The 12828-nt window shown below is 46.9% G+C and overlaps 1 protein-coding gene across 4 annotated transcripts in view; it reads left to right on the top strand.

Annotated features, from left to right (window-relative positions):
• The window catches only part of LOC308527546 (U3 small nucleolar RNA-associated protein 14 homolog A-like), a 68629-nt gene extending 63372 nt beyond the window's left edge, over nucleotides 1-5257 (top strand). For 2 of the 4 annotated variants that reach the window (XM_081102884.1, XM_081102883.1), the window contains one exon: nucleotides 2670-5257. In XM_081102884.1, coding sequence (XP_080959010.1) covers nucleotides 2765-5116 — 2352 coding nt within the window. In that variant the 5' untranslated portion in view covers nucleotides 2670-2764 and the 3' untranslated portion in view covers nucleotides 5117-5257. The remainder of the gene's footprint in view (nucleotides 1-2669) is intronic. The other 2 variants (XM_081102886.1, XM_081102885.1) reach the window with 1 other exon arrangement.
• The last annotated feature ends 7571 nt before the right edge of the window (nucleotides 5258-12828 follow it).

Raw genomic sequence — 12828 nt, 5'->3', positions numbered from 1 at the left:
AAATGAACAAACTGAACGTTCCCTGTCCCAGGGAGCTTCCAATCTACTGAGGGGGATAAACAATCAAATACACAAGTATAAAAACAAAGCTACAGCAAGTGCCACTGAGGCTGCAGTGGCTGTTGGAGTCCAGGAGGAGTAGGGAGGAGAGACTCAAGTTGCACTCTAGCCAGGAGCCACACATTTAAATTTAAATTAGTTAAATGCAAATGTTAAAACTTAAGTCCAGTGGCTAGCTGTATTTCACCTGCACAGTTTCCACATTTAGTTAGTGGCCCCCCCAGTTCCCTCTACAGTGGGGGAACTCTTGATAATCCTTTTGACTTTATTGACAGCTGGAACTGGCTTGTGTGAATTTTAGGTCAGCATCCTGAGGTAGGAATATAATTGGCCTAACACGTCTTCTTTGAGCAAGGGATGGGTTCCACACCAAGGGATGGGCTCCTAATCTGTAGGAGAGCCCATTGGAGGTTGGGGTCCACCCTTATGTGTGCCACTTGGTACAGAGCCTGACTATGCCTGTTCAACAGGGACCTGCAGTAGAAGGTGTGAGTAAGCCAGGTACCCTGGTACACAACTTGTCCAACATCTACTTCTTTGACTTTTTTCCTAATTTCTCCCCGGTCCTCCTCCCACCCCCTGTCATCAGTAGCTCTGGAATTGATTCAGCCTCATTTATTTTCTTATCTGTAATCAACTCTTTACTTCCCTCATCACTTAGTACAGTGCCTAGCACATAGCACGTATTCAACAAATATTTGTTGTTTCAATGCCACCATCCAAAGACCTCCAGGAACATACCTATAGTTAAATAAATGTAGGTTTATTTCGCTTGCTCCAATGAATGAGAATATATGGTGTCTTGGTAAGAGAGTGTCAGAGGGGTTTATTAAAAAATTTGGGCTTTGACGAGGTGATTGTAAGGAAAGCTAGAGAAATAGGAACTAGTTTTGTATTAGATACTCTTAGGGAGTAGGAGTAATTCAGCAGCTTGGTATCTCAGAAATCCTGTTCAGGAATTAGAACAAAATGAGGCTGAAGATGTCTTTGGCAAAAAGGCAACAATCACTCAGAAATAATTTGTGGGGAGGGGGTGCAGATTACAGTATGGCTTTGCCTTTGTTTGGTTACAAACTCTATCACACTCTAACTGACAATAGGGTTGATTTCCACTTTTTCAGTTAGATTTGAAAAAATAACTGAATAAATATTTAACTTTACTCAGATGTAGAAGCAATTGCAATGGTTTTTAAACCTGCCAAAGTGACCTTTCACCTTATCTATCTTTTGGGTAATTGCTTTTTACTGACTTGGAACAAAATTGGCCCTTAGTTTAATGATATTACATAGATTCATCTGATGCTCGATTTACCATTTTGGAAATAGTGATATCTGTTTTTCAAAATTGGTATTTTAATTTTGATTACCCATTCAAGGATACTCTGGAGTTGGTCATTATTCCTCTTCAAATGTGGTCCCGATATCATCTACATGGAACTCAGAACAATGAGTCAATTACTTCCTGAGTTTGCAACACCACTTTCCTGTGACTCGTCTTTTCCTCCAGGAGTCACCTTACCCCATTGTTCACAGGAGCTGTTTTTAAGCAAGTATACCCCTGGCCTGGCATGCATGCAATTGATTTTTAGAATCTGAATAAAAAACTCATTTATCCTTCCAACATCTTACTCATTTTTACCCAACATTCTAGAAGGTTGGAAAAAAATACCTATCATATTTGTCATCGCTCTGACTTTTTGTCATTTGCAACTTGGTTAGCATCTCTTCTCTGCACTCCACTCATAACATTGACCAAAAATTGAACAGGATACCTGGAAGAACAGAATTCTTCCAGCCTCAACTAGTCACCAACAACACTCTTTGGATATGGTTGTTGGTCTCTTTTCAGTATGCTTAACCAGCCACATTTCACCCCGTATGTGCATGAGTAGAAGAACTTTTGGCAACTGTGCATTTGGGAAAGTTACTGCAGCACAGGGAGGCTCTCAGAGGGTGGGGTGTTGGGAGGAGAGGAGTGGGAGCAGGGAGACCAGTGGGACTAGAAAGAAGTATCCAAACTTGAGGTCATCCGTCCTTAAACTAGGGTGGGGTGCCTTTGGAAATGAACAGGGAGGTGTTGTTACTACAAACGTTATGAAAGGAAAAGTCAGCAGGTCTCTGTAACAAATGAGTAGGGGAAGAAATGGAGGAAAGAGGAATGTAGAGCCTGAGTGCTTGGATGGTGTTGTCATAATTAGAAATATAGAAGCCTTGGAGGGAAGCTGTTTGAGGTGACAGTTAGATGGTGGAGGGAATTCTTGTTGCAATGTAAAGGGATTTTATGGTTCAGTTGATTGAAAGGTAGGTTAAAAATATTTTGAAATTCCAGAGGTTTATTTGTATTAACCGTTGACAATAGAAATGGAGAGGTTGAAGATGGAGAAGATGTTGGGCGTGGCAGATGAATAAGGTCCACAATTGAGCACAGGCATGGGCATCAAAATTCAAATGGGCAGGAAGGGAGGTCTGTGGATGAGAGCACATTTTAGAGCTTCATCTCTAAGGGCCTTTGCAACTGCTGTTCCCTCTACTCAGATGCCTTCTCCACATATTCTCATGGTTTTTCCTGTAGATCATAACATGATGGTCTTTTTTTTTTTTAATTTCAGGCCTCAGCTCAAAGGTCTCCTGCTCACAGAGTCTTTCCCTGACCAGTCACCTGTCACCCAGACCCATTCCAATCCAGGACTAGCCCTGCCCCAGAATGGTCCAGGACCTTCAGCCTCTTGACTCTCACAGGAAAGAATTCAAGAATGAGTCATGGTGGGGGATACGGGCTGCGAAGGCTCTAAGGGAACAGGAAGAACTAGAAGATTTGTCAAATGACTACCCCTCAAGCACCAGTGAAGATGAGGGGGACAGTGGTGGAGAGCGAAAGCATCAAAAGCTTCTGGAAGCAATCAGTTCCCTTGATGGAAAGAATAGGCGGAAATTGGCTGAGAGATCTGAGGCTAGTCTGAAGGTGTCAGAGTTCACGGTCAGTTCTAAAGGATCAGGAGAAAGGCTAGTCCTTTCAGATCTGCTTGAACCTGTTAAAACTTCATCCTCATTGGCCACTGTGAAAAAGCAACTGAATAGAGTCATATCAAAGAAGACTGTGGAGCTACCCCTTAACAAAGAAGAGGTTGAGCGGATCCACAGAGAAGTGGCATTCAATAAAACCTCACAGGCACTCTCCAAATGGGATCCCATCGTTCAGAAGAACCGACAAGCAGAGCAGCTGTTTTTCCCCCTGGTAAAGGAGCAGTCAGCCTTCGCTCCCATGGAGCATGTGCTCAACGGCTGGGAGGCAAGAACACCCCTGGAGCAGGAGATTTTTAACCTCCTTTGTAAGAACAAGCAGCCAGTGACAGACCCTTTACTGACCCCTGTGGAAAAGGCCGCTCTCAAAGCCATGAGCCTGGAAATGGCTAAGATGCGCCGAGCAGAGCTTCAGAGGGCCCGGACCCTGCAGTCTTACTATGAGGCCAGGGCTCGAAGAGAGAAGAAAATAAAGAGCAAAAAGTATCACAGAGTTCTGAAGAAAGGAAAGGCCAAGAAATCCCTAAAAGAGTTTGAGAAGCTGCGGAAGACCAATCCTGCTGCTGCACTGGAAGAACTGGAAAAACTCGAAAAGGCCAGAATGATGGAGCGAATGAGCCTTAAGCACCAGAACAGTGGAAAATGGGCAAAGTCAAAGGCAATTATGGCCAAATATGACCTGGAGGCTCGCCAGGCTATGCAGGATCAGTTGGCCAGGAACAAAGAACTGACGCAGAAAGTCCAGGAGAGTGAGGAAGAGGAGGGAGGTGAAGAAGAAGAGGGTGATCTCCTTGTCCCTGGTGCAGTGAATGAGGCACACATGACTGCAGATGGTCGAAACCCCTGGATGGTCAGGAATCACTCTGATGACACAAAAGAGGCTGAAATCCAGAAGGACTATGAACAACTTCCAGAGCCCATGGCCAACGAGGCTTCTGAGAGTGAGGAAGAAGAAAGACCAGTGGCAGAGGAAGAAATTTTGTTGAAAGAATTTAAGGAAAGTCAGTCACTTAGGAAAATGTCGGGGCTCAACCAGGACACCAAGCCAGTGGGCAGACAAGAAACAGAAGATTCTAGCACCCAGGAGGTGCGATCCAAACTGAGAGCACTGTCTCAGAAACTCAACAAGGACAACCATCAGTGCAAAAAGCAAAACATGGGTTCAGTGAGGACTGTTTTGTCCACCCAGAGAGAGGGACCTTCTGGGGAAGAAGAGGAGTCCCTGTTGCTACAGAGGCCGGGGAGAGCACAGACTCTGGAGGAGCTAAAGGAACTGAGCAAAGAAGGATGCTTTCAAAATGAGGAGCTTCCCAGGCCTGCGTTAGAAGGGCAGCGGGTGGAGAGGAATAATCACCCTTGTGCTCCCAAGAAGAAAACGAAGGAGCAAATGATTGACCTACAGAACATCTTAACCACAAAATCTCCTTCCGTGAAGTCTTCGGCTGTCCCCACGATAGCGGAGTTGGAAGATGAGCAAGAGAGAGAGGAAGAGAGAGAGCAAAAGCAAATGATAAAGGAAGCTTTTGCTGGTGATGATGTCATCAGAGATTTCTTGAAAGAGAAGAGAGAAACAGTGGAGGCGAGTAAGCCACAGGACGTGGACCTGACTCTGCCTGGCTGGGGCGAATGGGGCGGTGTGGGCCTGAAGCCCAGTGCCAAGAAGAGACGCCGGTTTCTCATTAAAGCACCTGAAGGTCCTCCAAGAAAGGACAAGAATTTACCAAATGTGATTATCAATGAGAAGCGAAACATCCACGCAGCAGCTCACCAGGTGCGAGTGCTTCCATATCCATTTACCCACCATCAGCAATTTGAGAGGACCATCCAGACCCCTATAGGATCTACATGGAACACCCAGAGAGCCTCCCAAAAGCTGACTACACCCAAGGTTGTCACCAAGCCAGGACATATCATTAAGCCTATAAAAGCAGAGGATGTGGGCTACCGGTCTTCCTCACGGTCCGACCTCTCTGTCATACAGAGGAATCCAAAACGACTCTCCATACATCACAAAAAACAGCTGAAGAAAAACTAAAGATAGAGTTGCTGGAGGAGTGACATCTTGGTTCCCAGAAGCAGGACCCTAGAGTGCTCCTCCAATAGCTGGGTTTTACTAGTACTACAATTTCAAAATTTGTTAGCACACATATTAGGAATAAAGGCATTTTTATCTATTAAAAAAAAACAAAAGAATGAGTCATGGTGAGAGTGAAAGCCAGTTTTGTTCAGGTAGAGAAAAAGAGTTAGGATGCGGGTTCCTGGAGACAGGATCAGGGGTTGAGCTGCCCACTGCCCCTTTGGTTGCAAGTCTCTCAGGGCGTCGCTGTGAAAGTAGCAAAAGTACAAGTGGAATGGGTGAACTCGAGAGTGAGTTGTGTGCTGGGTCAGTCAGTTCTTGGGATTTTATGTGTTTCCAAGGCTGGGTTGTTTCTAAACTTTGTGGCACTGAGTTCTGACTCGGCCTTCTGTATGTGTGCGTGAGTGCGTGCGTGCGTGCGTGCGTGCGTGTGTCTTGTTCCTAATATGGTCTGTTCTAAAAAGTATCATGGTGTTCTTCCTCCTCTGCCTCCCCTCCCCTTCTACTTGTGCCAGTTTTCATTATGATGATGGTATAATGAGCTTTGAGGCCAGTCTCTTACAAGTTTTTTCTCCATCTTGGATGGATCTGGGTTTAGCTAGTCCTTGTTGCTGTTGTTGACTTCTGTGACCTTGCAGGGGTTTCCTGTCTGACTGTTTCCCTATGATCATGCGTGGAGGTGGGGATCCTGGTGAGTGGACCTAGTGATTTACCATCCCGTGATGTCGGATCCTACTTCCTCATTCCACTCATCAGGTGTTTTCTCTAACTTCTTTCTATCCTGCCTCACACTTTAAAATAGTCCTCAACCCTCATCTGAAATTATCTTATTTGCTCATCTGTGGGGGGGTTTTTTGCTGTGACCTATATGAAAGCTGGGACCTTTGCATGTTTGTTCATGGTTGTACTTCCAGTATCTGGTATATGTTTGTTGAATGAATGAACAGCATGCAGAAAGCCTGGTAGAGAATAGGCACTCAATGTTGAGTGCTTAAACGAGCAATCATTGCACTCCCACATATATACCCAAGAGAACTGTACAGAAATGTCTATAACAGCATTACTCTTAGTAGACGGGAGGTGCAAACAACCTAAATGTCAAAATGTGGTGTATTCATACGATGGGATATTATTCAGCCATGAGGCAATGAAGTACTGACACCGATCACAACATGGCTTAGCCTGGAAAATGTTGTATTTAAAAGAATCCAGACACAAAAACCCACATGTCTTATGCCATTTACATGAAACTAGAGGCCAGGTGCACAAAAATTTGTGCACTTGGTGGGGGAGGGGGGGTCCCTCAGCCCAGCCTGTGCCCTCTCGCAGTCTGGGACCCCTCGGGAGATAACGACCTGCTGGCTTAGGCCTGCTCCCGGGTGGCAGAGGGCAGGCCCAGTCCCTAGGTGCAGCCCCTGGTCGGGCTCAGAGCAGGGCCGATTGGGGAGTTGGGGCACCACCCCCTGTCACACTCAAGGCAGGGTCGATGGGGAGGTTGCGGTGCCACCCCCTGTCACGTACAGAGCAGGGCCAATCGGGGGGATTGGGGCTCCGTACCCTGTCATGCACAGAGCAGGGTCAATCGGGGTTGGGGAGCCCCCCACTGTCAAGCACAGAGCAGGGCCCATCAGGGGGTTGGGGAGCTCCCCCATCACTCACAGAGTAGGGCCAATAGGGAAGTTGGGGCACCACCCCCTGTCACACACAGAGCAGGGCGGATCAGGGGGTTGGGGCGCCGCCCTCTATGACCCACAGAGCAGGGCCGATTAGGGGGTTGGGGCGCCACCACTGTCACACTCAGGGCAGGGCCGATGGGGAGGTTATGGCTCTACCCCATCACACACAGAGCAGGGCCCGTGGGGGGAGGGGGGGTTGGGGCGCCGCCCTCTATCACCCACAGAGCAGGGCCGATCAGGGGGTTGGGGCGCCGCCACTCTCACACTCAGGGCAGGGCCGATGGGGAGGTTATGGCTCTACCCCGTCACACACAGAGCAGGGCCCGTGGGGGGAGGGGGGTTGGGGCGCCACACCCTGTCACACACAGAGCCAGAGGGCAATCAGGGGGTTGGGGAGCTCCCCCCTATCAGGCACAGAGCAGGGCCGATCAGGGGGTTGGGGTGCCGCACCCTGTCACACACACAGCCGCAGAGCGATCAGGAGGTTGGGGAGCTCACCCCTATCAGGCACAGAGCAGGGCTGATCAGGGGGTTGGGGCGCCTTCCCCTGTCACGAACAGAGCAGGGCGGACAGGGAGGTTGTGGCCCTGCCCCCTGTCACACACAGAGCCACAGGGCGATCAGGGGGTTTGGGCACTGCCCCCTGTCACACTGATCCCGGTGCTGGGAGGCCTCTCGGCTCCGCTGATCCCAGTGCTGGGAGGCATATTACCCTTTTACTATATAGGATAGAGACCTGGTGCATGGGTGGGGACCGGCTGGTTTTCCCTGAAGGGTGTCCTGGATCAGGGTGGGGGTCCCCACTGGGGTGCCTGGCCAGCCTGGGTGAGGGGATGATGGCTGTTTGCAGCTGGTCACACCCCCTTCAGGGTGGGGGTCCCCACTGGGGTGCCTGGCCAGTCTGGGTGAGGGGCTGAGGGCTGTTTTTAGGCTGGTGGGTGACTGAAGCTCCCAACCTGTCCTTTTTTTCTTTTTTCTTTTTTTATTCTGGGCTAGCTTTAGCTCTGAGGCTTGGCTCCAGCTCTTAGGCCTCTGCTTCTGAAAGCAGGTATCTGGTTTGTTTGGGTTCTATAATTGAAACTCTGTATCAACTCCAGCTCTGAGATCCCGGCTCACTGAAAGCAGGTTTCTGGGTTTTGTTTAGCTTCTATATTTGTTAAAATGTTTCAAACTGCAAGCTCAGAGGCCGGCAAGGCAGGCGGGGAACGTTGGATTCCTCCGTCACTGAAGCAGCAAGTCTCATGTTAGTTTCAAGCTGCCTGGCTGCCGGCTGCCATCTTGGCTGGCAGTTAATTTGCATATTACCCTGATTAGCCAATGGGAAGGGTAGCGGATGTACGCTGATTACCATGTTTCTCTTTTCTTAGATAGGATTCCCAGGAAACAAATTCATAGAGACAAAGCAAGGGCTAAAGAAAGGGGCCATGGGGAATAATTGCTTAGTGAGTACAAATTTCTTTTTAGGGTGATGAAATGTTCTGGAATTATCCCTAGCTGGGTGGCTCTGTTGGTTGGAGCATCTTCCTGTACATTAGAAGATTGCAGGTTCAATTCCCAATCAGGGCACATACCTAGGTTGCAGGTTCGATCCCTGATTAGGGCATGTACTGGATGCAACCAATGGATGTTTCTCTTTCTCCCTCTCTCAAATCAATAAAACATATCCTTGAGGATTAAAAAAAAAGAAAAGAAAAGAAAAATGTTCTGGAATTAGTGGTGATAGTTCTGTCACACTTTAAATTGGTTAAAATGGTAAATTTTATGTTATGTACATTTTACCTCTTTAAAAAAAGATAGACTGGCCCTAACCGGTTTGGCTCAGTGGATAGAGTGCCAGCCTGTGGACTGAAGGTTCCCGGGTTTGATTCCGATCAAGGGCATGTACCTTGGTTGCTGGCGCATCCCCCGAGGAGGGTGTGCAGAAGGCAGCTGATTGATGTTTCTCTCATCGATGTTTCTAACTATTCCTCTCCCTTCCTCTCTGTAAAAAATCAATAAAATATATTTAAAAAAAAAAAAGAAGATAGACTGAATTAGCATATGAAGTATAGCTGAACTCTAAAACACACAGGACTAATACTTAAACTCATCTGCAGACAAATCAAAGAACCATGTAAAGCAACCCCGAGGCATGAATCTACCAAATAGATTTATCGTTCAGTTATCAATTCACTACTGATAGGATTCTTGAAGGATTCCTACAGATTGTGAGCACTTGTCTCTTTTGCATAAAAACTATTTGATTCCTAGGTAGACCTTTGGGGAAAATACTTTTACATGAAAGAAGACCTGCTGTGGGTAATTGCAAATGCTACTATTCAATGTAAAAAAGTTCATTTAGTGACCAGAAACCACCTCATCACTCCACCCTTAGACCACAGCTCAGGACAGTGCACTTCCAAGGAGTTGTTTTCCCATGGTTTGGGGGAGAGGGGGCCTCTGGGGGGTGAAAATGCTACTGGTAGCTGTGATGTGAGCTCAGCATACTCTGGGGCAGACCCTGGGGCAGGTGCCTCCCCAGAAGCACTGAGCTTGCAGGAGTGATGCCTCTTATTTCCAGCTGTGAATAGACCTCTAGTGGCAACTACTGAAATCGACCTGCTCTCTCCAGAGGCAAGAGAGTGCCCGCTCTGTGAATGAGCACGAGTCCTTTCAAGGCACTACAGGTTGCAGCTGTTCCAACAGAACAGAGCATCCTCAGCAACATTGAACCTCCTACAGGTCTGGTTTGGTTAAATATGCTCGTTAAAAATCTCTAAGCAAATTTTCTTTATGGATCATCTTCTATGTGGGCTGAACCATGGACACTCTGGTTGCCCTGTGCTGACAGCCATAAGCCTCCATTTCCACTGGACACTGGGAAGAAGCCCTAAAGGCAGGATCTCGTTTATGTGTAAGGAGTTTGGATGTGAGGCTCCCTTGACTCTTGCCCAAGGAAAGACTGCCTGTGAATGGTGATATTTGAATTAGAATTAAGTTCAAGCTTCAACAGGCATTATTTCTACCTTGCTATTGGAAAATGGTTCTCAAACTTGTGCCAAACAACTCAGTGTCATATCATTTCATCCAAGGGGGCTGCTCCTACTGCTGATCACCTCTTATCCAGACAGATAATCACATCCTGCTCTGGGATCACACTTCTATTTTGGCACTTCTTGTAGCGAGGTCACTCGTTCAGCAAGTATTTATTGACCTGCTTTGAGTTATGCACGGTTGTAGGTGCTAGGAATAAGGTAGTGAGTATAAAAGGCTAAGTGTTGGTGCTTACAGGGAGACAACAAATAAATATATATGATAAATAAATATAAAATGTATATAAAGGAAGAGTTGGGTAAAGGACATAGGGAGTGCAGTAGGTAGATGGAGACGTCATTGGGTCGATGGAGACCTGAGAACTGACAGTGGGATTTTGCAATGTGGAGGTCATTCTTCTTCCAGCAGAAGGGTGGCACTTGAAACCTGATTAGAGTGACTTCAGGAGATTAGGGAAGGGCTCTCTGATTAGATGGCATTTGAACAGATGGAGCAAACCATGCAGCATTATTGGACTAAGGAAATAAATGATGAGTACATTTTCACAGGACCACTCTGGCTGCTGGGGGTAGAGCAGAATGAAAAGGAGCATGGAAGAGCAGATCAGTTAGGAGCCTATGGCTGGAATCCAGGTGGAGATAATAGTGGCTCTGACTAGGTTGGATGGTCAGATACGGGACACAATTTGAAGGTTGAACTCACAGGACTGGCTGATGGGGTGTATGTGGGAGAAAGAGGAGCCAAGGATGATTCCAAGTTTGGATGCCTGGAAAAAATGCAGTTACCTTTTTTCCGAAATGGGCAAAAACGTGGAATGGGAGTTTTAGACAAGGAAGTCAGGAGTTTGGAGGGACTGTCCTGCATGCTGCAGGAAGTTGAGGGTCCCTGGCCGCTTTCTATTAAAGGCCAGCAGCTCTCGCCAGTCATTAGGTCAACCCATAGCCACCCTCACACATTGTCAAATACCCCTTGTAGTGGCGGTGCTGCCCATGTTTGAGACCCACTGTAACCAATGAAGTGGGTGTCGGCACCTAGATGTGACTGTGTTTGGCTGATGCCAGAAGCAGCAGAAATCTAGCTTGAAGAGCAGAATGAGAACTGACAAATTCTGTAGAGATGGCGACCCCTTCTTCTTTGGGGAGTGAGGTTTAAGTCTAGGAGGTTACGGCATAGAGGCTGAACTGGGCTCCAATCTAGAGAGACAAAGCAGGGTCAAACCAGAAATAGTCACCTTATCAAGGATATCATGCTATACATATTAGAAAGTTTTGAGACTTCCTTTCCTATACCCTCCACCTTAGGAAATCCCACTTGCCACTCTTGTGAGAAGCATCCCTCTAAGCATGATGGCCCCTACCCACACCTGATTAAATCCAAGGTGAACACCTGAAATAACAAGACAATTCATTGGCTGATAGGTGACCTTTCAGATTTTTTCCTGTTGAGCAGTTGAATAATAGGCTAGTGACTGTAGTCACTTGTCGGTGGATATTTGAGCTGAAAGCACCTATAGACTTGAGATGAAGGTTGCAACATGACAAAGGGAAAGCCACAGCACAGCAAAGTCCAGGTTTGGGGAGAGCAGAGAAACCAGGATCAAGGAGAGGAAGTCAGCTATGAAACAGGAGCACAGCTCAGCCCTGCAGAAAGAAGGAGAGGTGCAAGAGCATGTGGTTCCAGAGAGATGGGGAGGGACAGAGACAGAGAGAGACAATAGTTGACTACTTTTGGGTTCCATGAGACTGCCTGTTGACTTTTAATTGGTCTTTTTCTTATTTTGTGTAGTTTGAGTGGTTTCTGACCCATGCAACCAATGATATACATTGTCCTTACCTCTATGTTAGAGCTGCGATCAGAGGATGGTCTAAAGTCAGTCACTAAGGCCAGGAATCAAGAACCAGAATCAGGGAAGAGAAGGAGGTCAGTCATTGTGAAGCTGCTTTAACAGTGCTGGAGCAGATCCAGCCTCTCGTTGAAGCTGGAGAGCATGTATGATGCTAGGAGACAGCTGGGGGACGAGACTTCCCCCCTTACAGAGCAGTGTGGAGGCAGCCACTGCCGGGAGCTTCCTTCAGCCTCACGCAGGGCATCTGATTCATTTGCCTTGCTCGACTTGGCTGGTAATTTCATCTTTCAGCCAGAAGCGGAAGAGACTTGGGGAACTTCTGTTCTGGACTTAATTCTGACCAACTAGGAAAAATTGCTTGGCAAAGTGGATGTGACAGGAACTTGGGAGAAAGCAACAACGTCATCCTGGAGTGTGTGAAAGCTGAAAAGGTTAGGCTGGGCTATTAGAATGCTGAGCCAGTAACCATTCATACACATTAAGCTTATGGAGCACAGGCTGTGTGCCAGGCAGCATTCTTGGTGCTAGAACTACAACATGTAATAAGGCAACATCCTTACCCTTGGGAGGCTTCTATTTTACAGTAAGCAAACAAGTGAGCAAAATCATTTTAGATAGTTTTTATATGCCACACAAACAGTAACTGGAAAGTGTTGGGGTGGGGTGAGTCTAGATCAAGTGGTCAAGGAAGGTCTCCCTGGAGAGTGGAGATATTTAAGCTGAAATCCAAGTGATGGGAAAGAACCTGCCATACAAAAGGAATGTCATGAGAAGAATTAGCAAGCATAGAGGTCTACTGGGTAGCTGTGTGGTCAAAGACACGGAAGTAGCACATGCTTTTCCTTAGAGTAATGGTGGCTATGGCTCTGAGATTCCAGAGGAGTTTTTCCATTACAGTTGAACTTGGGCACTTAACTTGGTGATCTTAGGGGAAATTAACTAGAACAGATTATTCAATAATAGTTCTTGAGTACCTATACAAAAATTGATGGTCATTAGTGTCTAGTTTGTGACCCATAACATAAGTAGAACCTCTCCACATTGGGGGGAAGGAGCAGGTTTAATAGAATAATAGGACAGAGAGAGGTAGACACAGTGTATTTTGACTTAGCAAG

The sequence above is a fragment of the Myotis nattereri genome (assembly GCF_964212035.1).
Source record: "Myotis nattereri genome assembly, chromosome: 12".
Lineage (NCBI taxonomy): Eukaryota > Metazoa > Chordata > Mammalia > Chiroptera > Vespertilionidae > Myotis > Myotis nattereri.
The sequence above is the reverse complement of the archived record's forward strand: the minus strand, read 5'-3'. Positions and strand labels throughout refer to the sequence as shown.